The 22,737-nt window shown below is 37.0% G+C and overlaps 4 protein-coding genes and 1 pseudogene across 4 annotated transcripts; 2 read left to right on the top strand and 3 right to left on the bottom strand.

Moving 5' to 3' along the window:
* Positions 1 to 1,855: 1,855 nt before the first annotated feature.
* Positions 1,856 to 6,045, top strand: LOC111787917 (nucleobase-ascorbate transporter 3). Its single transcript, XM_023668012.2, has 14 exons — positions 1,856 to 2,315; positions 2,585 to 2,682; positions 2,772 to 2,948; positions 3,778 to 3,878; positions 3,971 to 4,046; positions 4,124 to 4,183; positions 4,266 to 4,450; positions 4,559 to 4,655; positions 4,736 to 4,822; positions 4,910 to 4,968; positions 5,076 to 5,167; positions 5,256 to 5,333; positions 5,442 to 5,602; positions 5,687 to 6,045. Exons 1-14 carry the CDS (start codon positions 2,177 to 2,179, stop codon positions 5,903 to 5,905), a joined length of 1,629 nt encoding a protein of 542 aa, XP_023523780.2. The 5' UTR covers positions 1,856 to 2,176; the 3' UTR covers positions 5,906 to 6,045.
* Positions 6,046 to 6,680: 635 nt separating this feature from the next.
* On the bottom strand, positions 6,681 to 10,251 carry LOC111787916 (disease resistance protein ADR1-like). Its single transcript, XM_023668011.2, has 5 exons — positions 9,368 to 10,251; positions 8,638 to 9,014; positions 8,199 to 8,554; positions 7,918 to 8,123; positions 6,681 to 7,607 (listed from the first exon to the last, which is right to left on the bottom strand). Exons 1-5 carry the CDS (start codon positions 10,059 to 10,061, stop codon positions 6,775 to 6,777), a joined length of 2,466 nt encoding a protein of 821 aa, XP_023523779.2. The 5' UTR covers positions 10,062 to 10,251; the 3' UTR covers positions 6,681 to 6,774.
* Positions 10,252 to 11,325: 1,074 nt separating this feature from the next.
* LOC111789007 (transcription factor MYB44) lies at positions 11,326 to 12,169 on the bottom strand. Its single transcript, XM_023669620.2, has one exon. The coding sequence runs from the start codon at positions 12,069 to 12,071 to the stop codon at positions 11,394 to 11,396; it is 678 nt and encodes a 225-aa protein (XP_023525388.2). The 5' UTR covers positions 12,072 to 12,169; the 3' UTR covers positions 11,326 to 11,393.
* Positions 12,170 to 15,939: 3,770 nt separating this feature from the next.
* LOC111787578 (uncharacterized) lies at positions 15,940 to 16,653 on the bottom strand (annotated as a pseudogene).
* Positions 16,654 to 18,131: 1,478 nt separating this feature from the next.
* LOC111785334 (protein ROOT INITIATION DEFECTIVE 3) lies at positions 18,132 to 22,500 on the top strand. The gene is given in 10 exon segments (XM_023665745.2): positions 18,132 to 18,278; positions 18,618 to 18,915; positions 18,998 to 19,111; positions 19,271 to 19,404; positions 19,498 to 19,645; positions 20,301 to 20,500; positions 20,837 to 20,964; positions 21,645 to 21,892; positions 22,069 to 22,213; positions 22,216 to 22,500. Coding segments are annotated over 9 exon segments (1,347 nt in total). The 5' UTR covers positions 18,132 to 18,278; positions 18,618 to 18,711; the 3' UTR covers positions 22,242 to 22,500.
* Positions 22,501 to 22,737: the final 237 nt, after the last annotated feature.

Below are 22,737 nucleotides of genomic sequence, written 5' to 3' on the forward strand. Positions count from 1 at the left end.
TCTTTCCATTCCAATCTGTTCTGGCTCTTTCCCTTACAGAGGCAGCAGAGTTCATAGCGTTGTCTGAAGCGATCAACAGTAAGGATATTTTTATGACGATCAAAGTAGTACCCATTTTACTTGTAAAAGAATGATCAAATTGAAAGGGTGCAAGCAGAAGTACTTCAACCGTGCAGTGTCGTGATCTTGTGATCCCGACGCTCACGACAAACCTTGAGGGAAACCTAAGCCTCATATTCATTTTTTGTCCAGTTTTGTAGTTTCGTCGGACTTTAGACGATGTTTATTTTTACCAACCGAACACTACTTGTGTTGAATCCAAACTTGTTTGGCTACACACACGCCACTTGCACGTGCATGTTCAATTGTCTAACTCAATCCCACGACTTTGCACACATGCTTATTAGAGACTTTTGGTGTTTATAAATGGCAAGTCCCATTTAAAAAATTACCCTCTATGTAATAAATAAAAACAAATATTAAATTACAGATTTGAGTATTATTTATAAATTTTAATTATTTTGGAAATTATTTGTAGGAAATGTGCAATTTTACTTGTAGTAAAATCGGTAGACAGAGTGATAGGACCCATGTGACCCGTTACACAAACTTTATTTTAAATTTGCTGAAAAGGCTTCCAGTTTTGCCAGATTTCCAGATGGGCCCCAAGGAGAGTGCCATTATTTAAATATTTAAAATTATAAGCCCCTTTTCTTTAAATACTTCAATTCAACAACGCCTATTTACTACGCTCCATCTTTTACGAATCATGGGAATGGCGGATCCCCGCGTGGCCCTCACGTGACTGGCGCGAAATTTGAAATCTTTGCTGTGCTGCCCTTATCCCTTGTAACGTATTTCCGCATGTTTCCCCTGTTTTTCTACATTATTACGAATGTGCCATCGTAAATATATTAAATATATACACATACATACAAAGGACAGTAAGAAACAGACAGTCCCTAAAATTACCAAAAGGGTATCCAAAAAAGGAGAAGCAATTATGAGACAACAGTGAATAAGAGGAGCTTTTAGTCCTTTCAAACCTTTTATTTCCATTATTTTTAAAAATGGACTAAAAATTCCTATATTTATTTTAAAAGAGTGAATTTGTTACCGAATTTGCTAAAATTTTAATTGAACAGAAAATAAATAAATAAAAATTTGGTAAGGAATTGATTGGACGTGCATGGGTACCACCGTCCTCCTTTCACCATTTTCTTTTTCATAATAATTCACCAACAAAAAAATCCCTAACTATTTAATTAAATTAATTTCCCAAAAAAAAAAATCAAAATAAAAAAAAAAAAATTAATTATTACCGATATGACCCCTCCCTGCTATTTCTCCCATCTTTCATTTTCTAATTATAGTTCTCAAGAAATCTTTATATTCATAATACTTTTAAATAAAATAAATAGCTTTAATTATATTTCAATTTTGTATGCCTTTTAACTGTATTTCTAATTAATAATAAATAAATAAAGAGACCAAAATAACAAATTAAGAATTACATTTTGTATTTTTACGACCGTTTAATTCATATATACATTAATAAATTTTAATTTTTTATTAAATATTTGAAATGACAAGACTAGGTCGCATGATTGCGATTATTATTATTATTATTATTTTTTTTTTGGTTAATAAATATAAATATCTTCAATAATGACGCAAAACAAATTTCCTTTTGAAAAAATTAAAAAATAAAATAAAATATCATCTTTGCTTACTGAAGAGCGTGGCATAATCGTAAATAAAGGCAAATAGAAGGGCAATTAGTTAAGAAGCATTAGACCGGCCAGATGCGAGCTCCTCGAAAACCGAAGATCCCACGCGTAATGTCGCATGTACACGATGACCTTAACGTAATCCCCAGCTTCACTTCTCCAGTCGGTTCATCACTTCACTCTCAAAAACTCCCTTTTTTTTTCTTTTTTTTTTCCCCGTTCTTTCAAGTTTATCACAATTAATGATTCACAACAGAATTTAGCGTTTATAATATTTATTGATCTGAAAGAAAATGAGTAAAAAGTTTTAAGTTTTGTTCTGGTTTGGTTTGGTTTGGTTTGGCTTGTGTCTCTCTGTTTTTCCCCCAAACACTGCGTCGGCGAGTTCATCTTTGTTGGTTCTTGTGAAGAAGCTTTAGCAGAGTAGCTGGTAAGAAGATTAGTTTATGGGGGAATCAGCAGCCACCCACCACCATACTTTGCCGGCGGCGCCGCCGAATTTGGCAATGTCTCGAGGCCCCACTTGGACTCCAGCCGAGCAGCTTCAACAGTTGCACTACTGCATCCACTCTAATCCTTCTTGGCGTTAGTTTCTCAATCTCTCTTCTTTTTCCTCTTGAATCAGCATATGGGTCTTCTTCTTTTTGCTCTAATTTATTCAAAATCTCCTAAAGTGCGAATTCAATCGACCTTTTGCTGTTCTTTATTCCGAATCTCCTTTTTCACTTGTTTTTAGTCAGCTTAAAGTGTTCTGTTTTGTGTTTTTTTTTTTAATCGAACACTTTCAATCCATTTATGTTTCAGTTCTTACTTGTTCTAATATGGAAGGGGTTTTGATGACATGAATTTGGCAGCTGAAGCTGTTTTGCTGGCTTTTCAGCACTATATTGTGGTGCTTGGAACTATTGTTCTTATTGCCACTACGCTTGTGCCTAGAATGGGTGGTAGCCCTGTAAGTGAGCTCTGGATTAGTGTTGTTTGTAAAGCAGAGTTGGTGCGCCATTTTGAGATATGCTTTGAAACTGTGAATGTTGTTGACAGGAAGATAAAGCTCGAGTGATTCAAACTTTGCTTTTTACTGCGGGGTTGAATACTTTACTTCAAACTGCTCTCGGGTCGAGGCTACCGACGGTGATGCGGTCGTCGTTCATATTCATTATACCTGTGTTGTCAATCATCAAGGATTTCTCTGATCAGACCTTTGCGAATGAACATGAGGTATTTGGTGTTTAGCTATGTAGCTAGTGGTATTGGGTTAATTGTTGTTGGATGGAGATTAGTGTTTCCCTTGAATGCAGCTCTCGGGAACACTTTCAAATTTCTTATAATTTCTTAGAAGGGTGTGGAAACCTCTCAGTTCCTACATGGGTTGGAGGGGAGAAAGAGTCATATCTTATAAGGGTGTGGAAACCACTAAGCTCACACATCGGTGAGAGAGGGAACGAAGCATTCCTTATAAGGGTGTGGAAACCTTTGCGATCCCACCTCGGTTGGAGAGGGGAAGGGAGCATTCCTTATAAGGGTGTGGAAATCTCTAAGATCCTACGTTGGTTGGAGAAGGGAAAAAGTCATTTCTTACAAGGGTTGGAAACCTCTAAGGTCCCACATCGGTGAGAAAGGGGAACGAAGCATTTCTTATAAGGGGGTGGAAAACTCTGAGATCCCTTGGAGAGGGGACGAAGCATTCCTTATAAGGGTGTGGAAAACTCTGAGATCCCAAATCGAATGGAAAGGGGAACAAGGTATTCCTTATAAGGGTTGGAAACCTCTGAGATTCACACCAGTTGGTGAGGGGGATGGAGCATTCCTTGTAAAAGTGTGGAAACCTTTGAGATCCCACATCGGTCGGATTGGAGAGGGGAACGAGGCCTTTTTTATAAGGGTGTGGAAACCTCTCCCTAACAGACGCATTTTAAAACCGTGAGGCTAACGGCGATACGTAACAAGCCAAAGCGGACAATATCTTCTAGTGATGTGTTTAGGCTATTACAATTTTCGTTGTTGGAAGTTTTTGGTTTTGGGTAACTTATATGGATTTGTTTCACAGAGATTCACCCATACCGTCCGAACAATCCAAGGGTCGTTGATCGTTGCTTCATTTATAAATATTATACTTGGATTTAGTAGGGCATGGGGGCATCTAACCAGGTAATAACTTGTCTAACAATTATTTTGAATGGTAATGGTGCAAGGCTTGAATTTTATTTTGTTCCCATCATTGATTTCCTCTTTGTTTCCAGACTTTTTAGTCCCGTAGTTATTGTACCTCTGGTTTGCGTGACCGGTCTTGGTCTGTTTATGAGAGGCTTCCCAATGGTAAAGTTCCGAACCCTTAGATATGTAAGTAAGTGATCGAGCGAGAAGTATGAATATGCGGTTTGTTCTATGTTCAGCTTGCTAATTGTGTGGAGATTGGCTTGCCCATGTTGATTCTCCTTGTTGTAGGCCAGCAGGTAATTTCATTGTCTTAGGCTTCGTATGGATGCTTAGTTTCGTTTTAATCGATTCAATATGTTAATGTTTGCAATTTTGCAGTATTTGAGGCGTATCCATCATCGGGTTGATATCGTTGTTGAGAGATTTGGTCTGCTTATCTGCATTGCTCTCATTTGGGCTTTTGCTGCTATTCTCACTGTCGCTGGAGCTTACAATCATGTCCGGGAGGTGACTAAACAGAGTTGCCGTACAGATCGCTCGTACCTTATCTCGTCTGCTTCTTGGTATGTTTGGGTAACAGCGAATTACAATTTCTTTTCTTGTGTAAACATTTCAGACGAACTTCTCTTCCTACTCTTCTAATGAAACGATCTCTGCTGGCGTTTGTGTAGGATTAGAGCCCCTTATCCATTTCAGTGGGGAACACCGATATTTCGTGCCAGCCATGTTTTCGGCATGATGGGGGCTACACTCGTTACAGCTGCAGAGGTCGGTTTTCGGTTCAAGCGAAAGCTAAATCCCGGTGTTGCTTCCAAAGTCTTTGACATTTAATATCTGTTTTAGCGCAGTCAACTGGGACGTATTTTGCAGCCGCGCGACTTTCAGGTGCTACACCACCTCCAGCTTACATTTTTAACAGAAGTATCGGTTTGCAGGTATATTTGTAAAACACCACGGTGTTTCTATCTCGTATTTATTTCCATGAAATTGTGTAAATATGTTCGGATTTTCCTGTGTGCCAGGGTCTTGGACTGTTGATCGAGGGAATTTTTGGTTCGATTGCGGGCAACTCTGCATCAGTGTAGGACTATTTTCTCATTACGAAATTTCTTTCCTTCCTTGCTTTATGTTTTTGTTGTATACTAATCGTGAACCGTGACTCGAAACTCGACCCATCTGACGTTGCAGTGAAAATGTTGGCCTTCTTGGACTCACACATATAGGAAGCAGGAGGGTTGTGCAGATATCGACTGCATTCATGATCTTCTTCTCCATATTTGGTTCGTTTCGTTTTCGTTCATGGCTAATTACATTAGTTTTCCCGATGTGTTATTCTATGCTTGTCGTCTCATTTCCTGCATCTTTCAGGTAAGTTTGGTGCGTTCTTTGCTTCCATTCCTTTACCGATATTCGGTGCTATATACTGTGTTTTATTCGGCATTGTCGGTGAGTCCTTTCTTTCCTTAATTACTTAACAGCACTCGTATCCATGGTTCGCAGTTCTTGTTGTTTCGATCGAAATTGTGTTGACTCCCTTTCATTTCCTACCTGCAGCTGCTACAGGGATCTCATTCATGCAATTCACCAACAACAATTCCATGAGAAACCTCTACATTATCGGCCTCACCTTGTTCCTCAGCATCTCGATACCTCAGTATTTTGTCACGAACACATCACAAGACGGTCGTGGACCGGTTCAAACAGCTGGTGGATGGGTCAGTTGCAAAAAAGAACTCAATTAACTACTCTCTTTTCTGTTTCATTTGTGTCGTTTCCTTAAAACTAAATTTATTATGCAGTTCAACGATATCCTAAACTCCATTTTCTCATCCGCCCCAACAATTGCCATAATTATCGGAACACTGCTTGACCAAACGCTCGATGCAAAGCCCTCAATCAACGACCGAGGAGTCTCGTGGTGGAAACCGTTCCAACACAAGAAGGGAGACGTTAGAAACGACGAATTTTATAGCCTCCCTCTAAGGATAAACGAGTATATACCAACCAGATTCCACTGAAAATGATTGCCTTCCTTCATGTTTGTTTATATAGTACTGTTATGAAAGAATTACACAGGCATAACCAGATGTTGTTCTGTCCAAAATCGAACAAACAAGTAGAGATTTTTCTTACTAATTTCATATTCTTTTTCTTGCAATGGGACATTTTGATTGATCAATCAATGATATGCAAAAGGTTCAGAGCATAGGATGATCAAATGAACATCTCATCTGAAAAGGGTTGGGGTTGGGACTCCTTTTTCTAATGGAATTTGCAGGGAAATGTGAAAGCTTCAGAAAAGTCTTTAATGGAGATTGTGTTAATGAAGCAAAATCCTTTTTGTTATCTTCATTGTTTATGAAGCAAACGAAGCGAAGGTGACAGGAAACTTCCCATCATTTTACAAGTTTTGTCTTTCTGTGGAAGAAAATGGTCCAATTGGTTGTTTTTGGATATCTATGAAAGGATTTGAGTACGACTGTGAGGGTCCTAAGTCGCTTTCTAAGGCTTCAAGATTCCTACCTCTCCAAACACAACAAACAGATAAATCCAAATCATGGGGGCAGCCCTGTTTGTAGACCATACAATTCGTCAATGGCTATAGTGACTTCAAAATTCTTGTATTTGGGTAGTTTCCTAGAAGCTGCCATGGAGTAAGCTACTTTTCATCTTATCTACTTGGAGTTCCTAGCAACTGCTATGGTGTGAACATGTTTTTCTATTGCAATCTAATTTCATTTTGACTAAATTTCATGAAAATAGTTCTTCAGCAAGAGATTGAAGAGTGGATCATGAAGATAACTTTAAAATGTTCATACAATTGATTACTTTCTGAGATTAGGAAAAGTTATATACATAAAAAGAGTAATAGCAATAAACCTGATAATCAATCGTTGAGCCAGTCGAGATCGAAGCATTTCTCGGCCACTTGAATGTAGAGATTAGGCATGTGATTCTTCAAATCCTCCCACAGCCACGAGACGTCTTCTTCGCAGATTACGTGATGGAGAGATTGCATGGACACAACTGATCTGGGTAGTCCTCTGATCTGTGAGCATTCTCTCATGTCAATTTTCTCTAAGTTTGTCAGTTTACCAAGTTCTTCAGGAAGTCTGAACAAGTTAACACATTGAGAAATGTCAATGTACTTGAGAGAAGAGAGTTCACAAATGCCTGGTGGTAGGGTTGTGAGATGTGGGCAAGCAAAAAGCCTCAAGATTTGTAAATTCTTTAGCTTCCAAAAGTTGGATGGCAGTTGGCTCAAACTATGACAGTTGGTGACACAAAGACACTTGAGATTTTGCATCTCACAAATGCTTGAAGGTAGCTTAACCAAGTCATTGCAGTAATTGATTTTGAGTTCCGAAAGGCTCGGGAAGATCTGGGATACGTTTATCACCGACTCGTCAAGGCTGTTGTTAATCTTGCAGAAAACAAGAGATATCTTCCTCAAATGTTTCAATGGGACGCAAGTATCTACTAGTCGTGTGATGGAAACTTTTTCCAGCCAGATGCTCTTCAAGTTGGTCAAACTAGAAAAAACAGAGAAATTGCTGAGAGTTGCATGTGCTGCATTGTTGTTTAGCACAACCAGTGTTCTCAGCTTCGGCATGTTGCAAAGGAAAGGAGGCAAGAAATATTCACTCGACGAGAAGTTTAGAATCAGCACTTCGGTCTCGGGAAATATCATCTGCGTCCAGTCCATTTCTTTCATTTCCCCTATGTGAATGCGTAATGAAGATGAGCTTAAACTTTAAGGACAGAGTATAAAAAGCTTATAGTCTCTCGTTGTAACAGCTCAAACCCAACACTAGCAAATATTGTCTTCTTTGGACTTTCCCTTCAATGTTTTAAAACGCATTTGTTAGGGAGAGGTTTCCACACCCTTGTAAGGAATGCTACGTTCCCCTCTCCAATCGACGTGGGATCTCACACTCATTAACTTGACATTGTAATTCTCTACTTAAAAACTTTATAGGTTGCTCATCTTTACAAGTCTATTTGTCTTCAAGAGAAAGCAATCAGTTACCTGTGTGAATAGAGACCAGTTGGGCGTTGAATGGCTGATCTGATTTCCTTAACCATTCTTTTGGAAGCTCCGTTTCAGTTTTTGGAATCAGCAATCGCTTGCGGTCATTTACACTCTCCCGGCTACTGAAATGAAGAGCAATGTCCCTCAAGACATCGTGTTGAGTGACGTACATCTCATAATAACTGCTGTAAAAGTCACCGCCGCTGCATATCAACCAATCAAGCATTTAGCCGACATAGCCTAATGTCTACGACAATTACTTAAATGAGTAAACATACCGTGCATCTTTCACCAGAGTAAGGAGATTCTTCTGAGATAATTCGAACAGGACAGCAAGAGCTTCTTCTTCATCAAGATCGTGTAACTCCTTCCAAACATTGATGAGAATATCAAGAGGAATCTTTCTGTCTTCGGGAAAGCATCCCAAATCGAGGAAGCATTCTCTCACTTTACTCGAGAGACAATCAATACTGATTGCCATTCTACGAAGCAATTTGTTCTCATGAGACTCACAAATAGGCTCACCTCGCGACAACCTGGTCTTTGCAGTGTTCCAGAACATCTCGCTTTGTCCTCTGAGAGACGCTCCTATGACTTTAAGAGCCAGAGGCAGACGTTTGCATTCATTCACAACCTTCAAAGCAAACAACCAAATTGGACGTTTTGAAGATAATTGGCATGGGTCTAATACAATCGAAGGAAGCTTTCGTTCCTTACCTGTTTGACCAAGTTGTGATTAGCAGTGGAAGGAATGGTCCATTGCCCAAAAGCAGAGTGGCAAAACAGAGCAATTGCTTCACTTTCCCTCAATAACTCTACTTCACAAGTAGCACGAAGAACCTCAGGGAATTTGAATCGAGAAACCACAAGAGTTTTGCAGCCAGGAATGTTTGGAATGAGATTCTCAAGAACTGAGATTGACCACACATCATCCAGAACCACTAAAGCTGAATTTGCAGGCCTCCCTTGAGAAATCGGATCATAAGCATTCAAACTATCGCTACCCATTACATATCCCCAGATCGTTCTCCTCAGTTGATCCATATCAGGGGACTGTGACACCGTCAAGAACAATATTTTCTCTTTAAAGTAACCTGGAAAGGTGCCAGCAGTTAGAATCCGACAATTCCTGTCTATACATATTCACTCCAAAAGGACCCCTTTAAGGCTACAGCATCCAATGGAGATTTTAACGGCTATTCACTTCATTAACACAAACTTTCCATTGTAGTGAAAGTTCTCTAAACCCTTTTGCTTGAAAGTCAGTAAACCAAACAGATTTAGTATTAACTACTAGCTTTGAAGCGTAAATTTGAAGCATTCCACAAAACGAGAGAAAAGGGGCAAACAAACAAAAAGAACCCACGTTGAAAATCAGGAAACTAAACAGATATAGAACTAATTAAAATCATCCACATAAAACCACAGTAAGCGGGGTTTTTCTTACTTCGAACTTCAGGATCTTTGCAGAATTCTCTAGCTAAAGTCGTCTTCCCCGAACCGCCGAGTCCAGTAATCCCAACCGCTGTCAAATCGTCCCTTCCAGTCACCAGCTCCTTCAAATTCTTCTTCGCCACATGCAATCCAATTCCTATATTCAGCACATTAGTCTCGTACCTTTCTTCCTCCTCCGCCCTCTTAAACGCCTCCTCTATCCACCACCCTCCCTCTCCCGAACCGTCTGCCCTAATCTTCATCGACTCGAGCCGCCGTTCCAGCAAATGTCCTTCGAGCCGATCGAATCGCTCGGTGGTCTCGAATCTCATGTGGTGTACGTCGGCCAGTATATGCGCCTGCATAGGGCCGTTAATGAAGCGGTCGATATCCTTTTCGAGCTTCTCCATCTTCCTCGCGAGCCGCAAGTTTCTGTAAATGTTCAATCGGCCGCATTGGAGAGCCTTCTCGGAAATCTCAACGCCTTTTCTGAGAGTCTCGCTGAAGCGATCCAACTGAAATTGACGATGAGCGGGCAATTCAACCCCCGAGTACTTTATCTCCTCAATAATCGGCAACATTTGCTGAATGGAATTGGCGATGTGAGCTGCCGTCGTTTTACAGAGGCAGGATTTTGTAGAAAGTTGTACCATCATTCTGAGAAGCTCAGTCGCGATCTCTCCGACGAAGAAGTCAGTTACCGCCATTGTTGAAGCTTCAGCAGAAAGCCGTGGCGGGAGAGGGCTCTGAAGCTCTTCGTTATTTAAACTTCCGTCTCGAGCAGTTTTAATGAAAAGTACGAAATTATCCTTCTAACGAAGGCTATGTTAGAACGAACTCAGTTAACTTTTGGGACTAATTTTGTAATTGTGGCAATGACGGCCATGACTATCCGACTGAAATATATCCTCGTCAACGTGACAAATTGCCCCATTCTCTATCAATACTTGATTTTCAATTGTCTTTTCGAGTCCGTGAACTCAATTATTTTATTTAAGAAATTGGATTAAATTACCCATTTAGTCCTTTAATTTTTTTATTTATTGATATGGTCGCTTTTTTTATTTTTAGTAATAAATTTTTAAGATTTTGAGAGCCTAGTAAGTTTATTTATATAATTTTTAATTTATTAATTAAAAAGTTTTAACCAATTTAAAAATAATAATAATAATTGAAGAATTTACCAAGACCTAGCGTGGGGATTGGGCAAAAAGATTTACTGTTACTATGTCAACTCTAAGTCTAGAGTGCTTCTTTAACCTAAAGCCATAAAACAAAAATAAATATTAAAAAAAAAAAACATAACTTTTCTTTCTTGGATTTAATTATTGGGCTTGAGAATTTGGGCTTGGGAATTTGGGCTTGAAAGTTCGAGGCCCATATGGCCTGAGTGGGAGACACTTTTGGATTTTAATGGCTACGGAATAAATGCAAGCTCTGTTCCTTTTTCTTTCTTTTCTTTTCTTTTAGAACCAAGTGTATATTCATATTAATGAAAAAATTAAATAAGCAAATAAACAAAAATTAAATTAATTTTTTTTTAAAATATCATAAACAAAACCTATCCTTTAAACTTTTAATAATAGTCTTAAATAATAATAGTAATAATAATATAACCTTTATTCTATGTCCACTTAAATTTTGCATGGTTTGCATGAGCGAATCAGAACCAAGAGACTACACAAAAGCAACACTCCGCACTTGCAAGTGTCTGCCACGTGGCATTAAATGGTTGGGCATGTATGTTTCACAAGTTCCAAATTATCGAAAAAGAAAAAGGAGAATTTTTTAATTATTATTCTTTTTCTATTTTAAGCCCGAAGCCAAAGAATAAACGGCGACCGGTTACGTCGGTGACAGCCTGTGACGCACACAACTTTTCGAAAAGAGCCGCCACGAAAATTTTGATTTCTTCCTTTTTTTTTTTTTTTTTTTTTTTTTCTTTTTCTTTTTCCCATTAATACCAAAGAATATAGAATTTAGCGCCAATATTAAATCCATAAATTATACAATTACATATTAGCCCCTTTTGACTTTATTCAAATCCCCGATTTTTCCGAAAACGTCGTCGTCATGTACTCCCTCACCTCTCTGGCCACAACGTCCCTCATCGCTTCCCAGAACCCGGACGGTAGACTCTCACTCCGCCGGTTGGACGCCGCCGCCACCTCACCTCCAGCAACGATTCCAGGCGTAGCGAGCGTCAGCGCCGTCAACGGGTCGTCATCCACGGCGACCAACGAACCGCTGACGACGACGTCGGAACTATGATCAACGGCCGATTTCCGCTGGTCTCTAACTCTTCGCTTCAGTGTGGAGTTCCAGTGGTTTTTGACGGCATTATCGGTCCGGCCAGGGAGGAGGCGAGCAATGGTGGCCCACCGGTTGCCGTAACGGGAATGGGCGGCGATGATGGCGTCATCCTCAGCCGGAGAGAAGGGGCGGTGTTCGACACCGGGGCAAAGCTGGTTGCACCAACGTAACCGACAGGATTTTCCAGAGCGGCCCTTTACATAGCGACTAATTAAAGACCAATTCCTGGGGCCGTAGCGCTCGACGAGTCGGGTCAAGACCCGATCCTCTTCGGCGCTCCATGGGCCTTTGATTTTATCTCCGTCTCCGGAGTTTCGAGACGGCTGGAGTTTGCCGGAGAGAGAGGAATCATCAGAGGAGGATTCAGAGGTGGAGGGAGAAGAAGAGGAATGATGAATGCTCATTGGAGGAATTGGGAAAGAAAAGTACGGAAATTGAAAAGGGGAGAGCACAGATTGAAGAAAGGGAGTGTTATTAGGGTTTATATACGAAGAACAATAAAGGGTTTTTTTTTTTTTTTTTTTTTTTTTTTTACTAATAATTTATTTAGTGGGGAAGCTTCGTGGCATTTTGTGGAAACGCCCACAATTTTAATTAATTTTAATTACTGTGACAGACTCGTAATAACCGTTGGATGTGAATTCAGTGACAACCATGTTCACTCTCTAAATAATTATATTTTTTTGAAAAATAATAACGGAAGAAATAGGTAAATTTTAAAAAATTTAATAACCCACATGTTTTATGTGAAAAAAATAAAATAAAAAGGTTTATAAATGATGTGATTATGTTTATTTCAAGCCGTCAAATGAACATTAATAATAAAATAGAGAGTGAATTAGACTCCTAAACCGATGGATGAGATCACATAACAATCTTAATAAATGCTTTTACTATCACCACAAATATTTTCAACTTTATAATAATTGCACCGACTTCCGGGTCGGGTCAAAATCTCGGATCATCCACTCCATCAAATTAGGGAGATGTTCCATAAATGTTAAGGTTGTTGGGTTCAAGGATTGGATATAATTATGTGTATAATTTTGGATTATTGCAATGCCATGAATCTTACATATCTTTATTTCTAACCAATTTTCGGATTAATTAATATAATATTAATGTAATAGAGTAGTTAAAAATAGTTTTAAATTTATCGTGTTCAAATATAAAGAGAGAGTTTTCCACTCCATGACATGCCACTCGATGTCTGACTTTGATATCATTTGTAAGAACTCAAGCACGCCATGACATATATTGTAATGGATTTTCACAATCTTATATTTTATTTCACATCAGGAATACGAAAAATAAAAGTAATTGATCAAATTGGATTTAATTGTTGGACAAAAAAAAAAAAATTTGTTTTTAAAGTCATGTCTTATGTTCAGCCTTCCACTCTACTCGTTATTACATATTAGCAATCAGCCGACAAACTACGGGACCTTTCTTCATTGGTTGATTTTCAATGACCATTTTGGTAAAGTATCGATTCGCATCCATTTGAATTTAAAAAAAAAAATGGTTGATCTCATATTAATGCATTCCATGTCGCCACCCCGCCTAAAATAAAAGGTGGTGGTTGGCCTCTGTGGCTAAAGTTGCTACATTGTCTTGCCAAAGCAAAAGTTGCAAGTTTCGAGCTCGGTATAGGTCAAAATCCCATAAAAAAAAAATACGTACATAAATTTATTTTTTCATTTTTTTTTTTTTTATCATTTGAGATGCTTTGCTCTAAGGCATCATCTTTAAAAACTTTATTAAAAGATTTAAAAATTAATAAAGAAATTAAATTTATAATAAGTACATGTTTTCCGTATCTACAAAAAAGAAATTAAATTTATACTTAATCCCTCGAATCCAATGTGTTTCAATATTTACAATAAGGATAAGATGGAAGAGAGAATAATTATTAGATTATTAAACAACATGCTACACCTTAATTAAAGCTTCTATCCACTTTTATTCGACACAAATTCGGCAAAATATAAAAGTAATTAAAAATTAATCTATTATGATTAAGTGTGTTCCTTTTCATGTGGAGGAATTAAGCACATGACAGTGAGGCTAAAGCTGTTTGACGCAACTTCAACTTAAAATTAATTTTAAAATCGCACGTGGGTCCCACACCTTTTTTTTTTTTTAATCCAATCATGCTGCCGAAATCCAACGGCTGAGATTAACTCCTTTAAACATATAAAATAAAAATATCATACGTAACAAGTTACCGAATACAAAATTATTTACCGTTAAAAATATTAACATATATGTTATTTTAGTTTATTATTTATTTATTTGTTTTTTAGTTAAATTTGTATTAATCAAGTATTTATTACAAATCAAACTTTTGAAAAGCAATAATTTAAAGTGATATTTATTAATGATGTGACAAATTCTTTAAATTAAATTAACGATATGACAAAGTTAACCAAGTTTAAAAATTTTAAAATACCATAAACTCATCTTAAAATATATTTTAATGATACTATTATTTATTAATTTGTTTTAGTGTTTAACTCCAAAGTAAACGTGTTAATTATATAAAATTATATCACAATTTAATTTATAAAAATTATTAATTTTTTCGATTTACATCCGATTAATATACTGTTATAAATAAACCTTGACGGTCAATAATTTGTGTGCTACAAATAAGAACATAAAAGGTGATCTCAATGTCTTCTAGTAGACAGGGCCCACCTCCAACCTGTAAGAATCTCACGTGATTTGCGTTGTGCTTATGAGACGAGTTACAAATCAAATTCGCCTATAGTGCGCGTGAGAAACACGACCAGACCACAAGCGTAGATGGCAATAATCCGATGGTATCATGGTTGCGTTGCACGCGGCCAGGTGGCAATATTAATGGTAATTTGGAGGCACATAGTGGGGCCGTTACAGTGACCGTGACCGTGACCTAAACTTTGGCGGGAAGCGGTTGGGCAGTTGGTGAAATAGCTGGCTTCAAACAGACGAGAAACAGAAGCTTTCACCGACTCGAGGACGGGCAGCGATTTTCCAACCTTGGCTGTGACCGAATCTGCTCATTGGTCCGTTTGTCTCTAGACAGTTTTTAATTTTTTATTCTGTGCGGACAATTTAGCTGCTTCGTGCGTGCACCATTTTTCATGATCGTACACTGGGAGCCGTTGGATCTGGGCCACCGATTTTCCCTTCCCACCGTTTTGATTGGTCGGCCCACTACAGGCCCGCATGATACCGCGTCGGAGTAGTTGATTTGTCCCACTCGTGTGGGCTCCAAACGATTCGCCTTCCTTTTCTGTTTTGATAATTTCCAACTTTTAATATTTTAATTTCATTAATATTATTTTTAAAATATTTATAATATTATCCGTTATAAATTAATTTGATGTTCAATAATTAAATTATATAAAATAAACTAAATTTAGAAACGACAAAAATTTAGAAATTAAAATTGAATTTTAATCGAATTTGTCTTGTATTATATGAATAATGGATAAAAGTTGTAGAGTGGATTTGGAGGCAAAAGGGACAAGAACTTAATGTCCTCTCAAACTGAATCCGGACACTTCCTTTTTTTTTTAAAAAATGAAAATACTAAATAAATAAATCATTTATCGGAATTCGATTTCGGACTTAGTTGTAGCCGTACGTGTTGTTTTGGTGGGTGTCGGGTTGGATGCGGTGTTTCTGACCCGATTCTCTCGGTTATTTTATATAAGCTGAATTTCTAAATTAAACATCTTCAAGTGGAATATATTAATTCAATATTATCTTATATTCTCGGCTTATTATATTGAACGTACTTTATTTTAAAAAAATTAATATATACTATTTTGATTATAATTAATAACCTAATGTGTATAAGTAAAAGATATTATGTAACATATTTCAAGTTGATTAATAATTTACAAATTCATGTGACTCTTTGATATATATATATATATAAAATGGACTCTATTAATTTATTTCCAACGATAGTCACATGGCTTAAACTGGATTGGATTGGGCCTAATTTGTTTGATGGAAAGGCCACTTAGAATGGGCAAATCCAAGTGGATCCATTGGGCCCTCAACGTCTGGACTTTTTCAGTTTCATAATTTTAAAAATAATAAAATAAGTAAATAAGTAAATAAGTGAGAATAGGGCCCCACCTTCCCTCCAAATTAATTGTTAGATTATTTTTAATATTCCGTTTAATAACCACTTAATAAGTAGTTTTTATTTTTAAAAAATCATATTAATACATATTATCATGTTAATAACCACTTAATAAGTAGTTTTTATTGTTATTTAATTTCTATGCTCAACTCCGGCACGGCGGCCCCATCTGGATTAATCATATAGAGAGCCTCGGAATCCTTGGATCCAACGGCCCTCTCAAATCTGGCTCTCATGTAAGTCAATTCCCCGTCCTTATCCGACGGCGGCGACGGCACCCATCGAAACCCCTCTCAACTGCTGCATAACACGAACCTCTATCGGCAGGCAATGAGGGTCCTCTTGAATCGCCAAGCTCACTCTCCCCTTCCGGTACCCGAAGATGGTGCCTGTGGCGGCGTTGTCTTTCAAAAGGGGCTTCCGTGGGCGGCCGAGAAGGGCTACCATTTTACACCCGGAGCTCAACATGGGGAATAATTTGAAGATTTTGAGAAGCCCTCCGCTACCGGTGCTGGTTCCTCCGCCGGAGAGGAGGGTTTGGAGCGGTTGGAGGTGTGGCGGAGGAGGGAGAGGAAGACGGAATTTTCCATGAATGGGGCGGAGTGGGAGATTGTTTGGCATGTGCTTTCTCTCATCATCGCTTGCTTTTATGCCTTTTCCCCAAACGCATTCTAAAGAGAAAACCCAACTCGAGCACAAGTCAATATTGTCCACGAAACTCGAATTTCACACGATTGACTTGTTTGTTGAATTATAACAACTCCCGCACAATCGTTGTTCGGTGTGTTGTCGGTCTTTGTTTTTTAAACCAAATATTAGATTTAAGTACGAAATAAGTGACAACCGGTCATATCTCACCTAATACATTTTGGGACATTTTAACTTTAAACATAATTTTGGTGAACACTCCGTATTGACACAATGTGAAAGGATAAAGACGTATCTAAGACGAATGCATGTAAAAGAGGTTTGGAATAGACATGTAACCATGAATAACACGTTCTAGACAAATATGATCGAAAAATTCGACATGCAGCCATAGACAGTACGCCTTGTACAACCATGATCGCGACACTAAGGTGGGTTAATTTTTTTAAACCAAATATTTTATTGGGTTCGCAACTTCCATATTTTTTTGTTCCATCGTGATAACCAACCCAAAAATAGGATTCACAACTTAATATTGCTTTACTTAAATTAATAATATTTCACAATTTAATATTGCCTTACTTAAATTAATAATATTTGTATGTGATTGTGAAATTTTAATTATTAACCTGACATGTATAATAAATAATATAATTTTTAAAAAATGAACCATATAAAACGAGTTAAATGATAAATTTTATACGCGTCATTTGAATAATCAACTAACTAATCTCAAATTATTCCGAACACCATACATCCCTAATATTTTCGTCATAATTGGTCCTCTCGAGTCTTGCAATAATAAATTATTGGTCCACTTATGAACAATGACATCTTAACAATAATAAAAAGAAAAGAAAAGAAAAAAACTCCAAGAAATACGATCAATTATTTATTTCTTTTTTGGACAGTGGCCACTGATTTGAACCGAATCCAGGCATACGTTATCAAATTTCTTGATTATCCAAAAAAAGAAAAAAAAAGAAAAAAAAAAAGCTAATTTACTTTTATATAATTAATCTAAAATCATTAATTTATTATTTTTCTTATCCTAAAGATGATGAATTATAATGGTGGGGTTATTTATTTATTTATTCGTGTATATATATATATATATATATATATGAAAAATGAACATAATTTTAAAATTAAAAAAATATTTTCTTTTGAGTTTTGAAATTTTGTATATAAAAAAATAATAGAAATAAATTTGAAATTTTTAATAAACAAATATGAAGCCAAAGTATGTGATTTGAATATGAGCACTCCATATGATTAGGTCGTACATAAGGGAACTTTCACTTTAATTTATTAAGAGAAAAAAAAAATTAACATTTATTATTTATTTATAACTAAATCTGGTTTTATTTCATTGTGGGCTAGAAACAAACAAAATGTAAATGGGCCTCAAGACCCACCAATTCGGCCCATTATATATCAAAACAAATTGGTATAATTTACCTATCTTTATTTCTTTAATTTACATATCAAAACTAAATTTATTTTAAGAAAAAATTTGAAAATTTAAAAGTAAAAAAAAAAAAAAGAAAAAGAAAAAAGAAAAGAAAAATCTTGTTTGAAGTTTATAATATAATATTTGGTATAATTTAAAATTTTCAAAGAGTATAAATTGATTACATAATTTTTTTTTTTTTTTTTTTGGAAAAAACGACATAAATGTTTTATTTTTCGGCAGAATTTTTCAGAAAGGAAAGAATAGGTATAAAGGCGCAGCGAACCCAATTACCCTCTCTTTCTACTTTGTTGCCGCTGCCGCGCTCTTACTCAGTGTTGCTCATCAGTCCTCCTCCGGTAACGAGTAAGTGATCTTCATTCTCTCCCTCTATGTCTACTGAAATTCGTTGGCACACTTTTAATGGAAAGTGAATGTTTGATTAATGTGCCCTAAGTATCCTGCTATGAACACACGACACTGGGCCGCTCACCATTGGTAAGCATTGAAGCACTACTGTGAACTTGGTTGGGCTGTCCTTGTGTTGTGTTTTGCATAAAATCCAATTCCTAATATCTCCATGCTCTTTTACCTGTTGATTAATTAGTAAGCACGCCTGTCTGAAAGGAAATAGAGATTGAATGATTCGTTTTGATACGTAGTTGATTTGAGCTTCAATCTAATTCTACCTGTTTGAAAAAATAGGACGTGTAAATTGTAGTTGAGATCCTTTTGAACATCCTTGGTGCGAAGAGGGAATCTAAAACCCTAGCGAGTCAATCAGGGTTTACACGCCAGGATGGTGCTAGTGGTCGCTTCGTCGTCTGTTGATTCGGGGATTGGTTGTTGGGACCTCCACACGGGTGCGGAACAACTACGTTACAAGTCTTGTGCTTCTCCTGCACATGGTCTTGTTTGTGTTGGTGAAAGGTTTCTCGCATGCTCTCAGCTTCGTGATCCCGCTGCCACCTCAGGCTCCGTACTCTACTGGTCTTGGTTTAAGGTACTAGTTATTGTGAGTGTGAGTGTTAAATGTCCATCTTCTGTTCCTCAATAGTGTGCTTAATTTATTTATCTCCGTGCAGCCTCAAGTAGAAGTTAAGAGCTTTCCGGCTGAACCAATAATGGCATTGGCTTCCAACAATGAGGGTACATATATCATTGGTGGTGGTTTCTCTGGAGATATATACTTGTGGGAGGTAAAGTTCAGTTTATTTTCTAAAAGTAAAAAGAACGTGTGTTGTGGCATTGATATCTGAAATTCCTTGATTGTGAAAAGCTATAGTCGTCCTCTTGTTATATTACTTGGCTGTTGCACATTCTTGGCTGTAGCATAAGCTGGCATGTTGTTGTTGCAGGTTATGAGCGGTAGACTGCTTATGAAATGGCATGCTCATTATAGGGCAGTTACTTGCCTAGTATTCTCGGAAGATGACTCCCTGCTAATCTCTGGCTCTGAAGATGGCTGCGTTAGAGTTTGGTCCCTTCTAAAGTATAAAAAAGTTTTATCCTTTAGTCCCACCTGTGTCTATTTAGATTTTATTGTCACTAATTGAAAATTTTCTTACAAATATGTCTATAACAGGGTATTTGATGATGGATGGCAAAGGGAATCAAAACATTTGTATGAGCATAGTTTCACTGGGCATAATCTACCTGTTACTGACATTGTTATTGGTTATGGAGGATCCAATGCTATTATAGTCTCTTCCTCTGTGGATCGTACTTGTAAGGTTTGGCACTCTATTGAATTTTCATGTTGATAGTATAATTTTGTGATGATGCGGTTGTATACCTTGGTGAATTAATTAGTTTTATGATCTCTTTGGCTTTTAATTTATTTATGTTTGCTGGTAAGTACTTGAATTTTCTGTCTATTTGCATTGACTTGGTGAGTATTCCAAATAATCATTATCGTTCCAGATGTGTTCATCTACTAAAATTGGCGTACATGGCACAGTGACAATCAGTGAAGAAAAATTTGATATATAAGTTTTCCTGTATATTGTTGGTACTAGATATCAATGTTATTTTTTAAAAAAGATTTCCTGAGACAGTTGAAGAGATTATATTTGATTAGGGTGTTAAAACTATTGAGTGTAAAACCTTTCTTTTGCAACTCTTCAGAAATTCACAAGGTGAGAACTAGTATCTTATTAAAGAGTTCTTGCTGAAAATGCATAAATGACATCAACTTCTGTGATCTATTCAAGAAGTTTTAGGTTGCAGTTAAGTTTCAATTCTAAATGTTCAAGAATTTTTTGAATTGTTTATGATTTATCACCAATGAGTAATGACTACTTTCCTATCTTAAATTCTCTCATATTAAATTTTCTTCCGGTGAGTCAAATTTGAGTAATATGTTGTATGTTAACTTGACTTTTCTAGGTGTGGAGCTTATCTAAGGGGAAATTATTAAGAAATATCATATTTCCTTCGATCATTGATGCAATTGCTTTGGATCCCGGTGAACATGTCTTCTATGGTGGTGGTAGAGATGGGAAGATCTACACTGCTGCGCTTAATGCTAAAAGCCCATCCAGCAGTGATTATGGATTGCATATTCTCGGCTCATTATCAAATCAGAGGTCTATTTTTTTATCTTTGTTTTTTTTTTTGTTATCACGTTAACCATTTTCTTGTCAACTTTCATTTAGTTATCTTACATTTTACACCAAGGGTTAAGTTTTCCTCTAAATTGTTTTGCTCTTTCTGGTGTCTAGAATGTTATCTTTGTCCCATAAAAATACAATTGCTTGACTAATGATATAAGTATGTAATAAAAAGTTGAGGAATTTCAAGTGGCTATTAGTTCGGTGCACACATTTACTTGCACCCAGGGTTTTCTTTATGCCGGATATCATCTCTGTCTTTATGAATTTGCTGTATTCCCTAACTTATTGTGCTTCTGTTTTTTTAACTAGCAAGTCTGTTACTTCCTTGGCATACTGCTCAAGTGGTAATTTATTGATCTCTGGATCTGAGGACGGAGCAATCAAAGTTTGGGATACCAGAACCAATAATATTATTCGTGTTCTCAAACATTCAAAAGGTACCAAACCATCTAAATGTTATTATTTGCAAAATATCTTTAAAGTTGCGGCTTATTTTCTTTGATTGACCAGAGGGGAACAAAACATTCCTTATAAGGGTGTGGAGAGGTCAAAACATTCCTTATAAGGGTGTGGAGAGGTCAAAACATTCCTTATAAGGGTGTGGAAACCTCTCCCTAGCATACGCGTTTTAAAACTTTGAGGGGAAGCCTGGAAGGAAAAACCCCAAAGAGGACAATATCTGCTAGCGTTGGGTTTGGACTGTTATAATGGTGCATAAATAAATATCTTTATCAAGCTGCATTTTGTTTTATGTTATGAGCCGTGCATTAGCGTTTCCCATGAATACGAGGAATAGGCAGTAAATCAACTTTGTCCCTAAACTGTGGCTCGGGAATGCCTTTCATTGTTTATACCAGATTGTTATATTATCTGCTTTGTAATTCTAGTCGTCAGAGATTGGAGGATGTCTATTAAAATCAAATAAATTATGTTTGGAAGCTTGATAATCTTTTTTGTCTCTTTATCTTTAATCTTTTCTAATTTTATGAACTTCATTTCATAAATTTATTTCCAGGCATATTAATTTATCTGGTTTTTTATTGCCCTAGCTAGTGCAGTCATCTCTTGCATTTATTATCTCCATGCAAATACACTGATGTTCCATACTATTATGCAGGTCCTGTAAATAATTTACTTATTGTTCGACAACAGCTCCTCCCGACTTCACAGCTAAATCCAACCTCCCAAGGTTCTTTGAGAAAGCATCGATCACTATTACCTCCTGCCCTTGCAAAATTCGGAAACTCGAAGGACGACGATGAAGACACTGGTGTTATCATTGGTCGATCAGGTCCTCCCGTGGAATCCATGGGGTTTTCCCCCATTAGTTCTCATGTGATGGATAATCAAATCACAGAACTTCAGGTGCTTGCTCTCATTTTATCCCCCTTTTCCCGTGGCCCTAAGACTCCATTTTTTTCTTGGTAAATGATATCGCATCCTGTTTTTTGTCCTGGCATAGGCATACACATCATTTAGTGATAACCCATAAGTCTCTACACAGTTAAAAGTTGTACTAACATGCGGTTTCTCTACTTCAGCAACAGGGTTCTGCTGCCACAGGAATGGAGTTGGAAAGACTTAAGCGTGATTATGGAAAATCCATGCAAATGCAACAGCAGTGGAGAAAACTGTACGACAATTTACATCAATATTGTGTAAATGAGCTTCTGGATGGCGATCAAACTAAAATTTAGAAGGCAATTCTGCTTGAACATTACTATTCTTTTTGTTTTAAATTTTGTTTTGTTCCATCTCGTGTTCTACAAATTGTATCATCAAGTTAGGTTAGTATTTGATGGAATTGTTAGGAAGCCATCCTTGATTAATTCTAATTCCCGAACCTTTTTTCTCGGATAAGATCTGTGCATGTTGGCACGAGTACCCTAAATTTATATGAATACTTTTGGTCACGTGGGTATTTGATTCGGGTTGTATGAACAGCACTAGATATGTTATGATTTTTGGGGCAACTTTTTTTCAGTTGTGCTTATATTCATAGGAGTTGGGTTCAAGCTTTCCCCGTCCCTTTTCATCAATGGACTCATATAAAGGAGTGTGGTTCGTTTATAAGTTTCTACCTCTTCGTCTATCTCTGAGTTTGGATTTTTTGAATTTTTATGGACATCAAATAAATACAACGATTAAAAAAAATTCATAGTTCCCCATATAAAGATTCTTAAAAATAATTAATAAGGACCCATTGCTTT

Source organism: Cucurbita pepo, chromosome 2 (genome assembly GCF_057944985.1).
Source record: "Cucurbita pepo subsp. pepo isolate OVF chromosome 2, ASM5794498v1, whole genome shotgun sequence".
Lineage (NCBI taxonomy): Eukaryota > Viridiplantae > Streptophyta > Magnoliopsida > Cucurbitales > Cucurbitaceae > Cucurbita > Cucurbita pepo.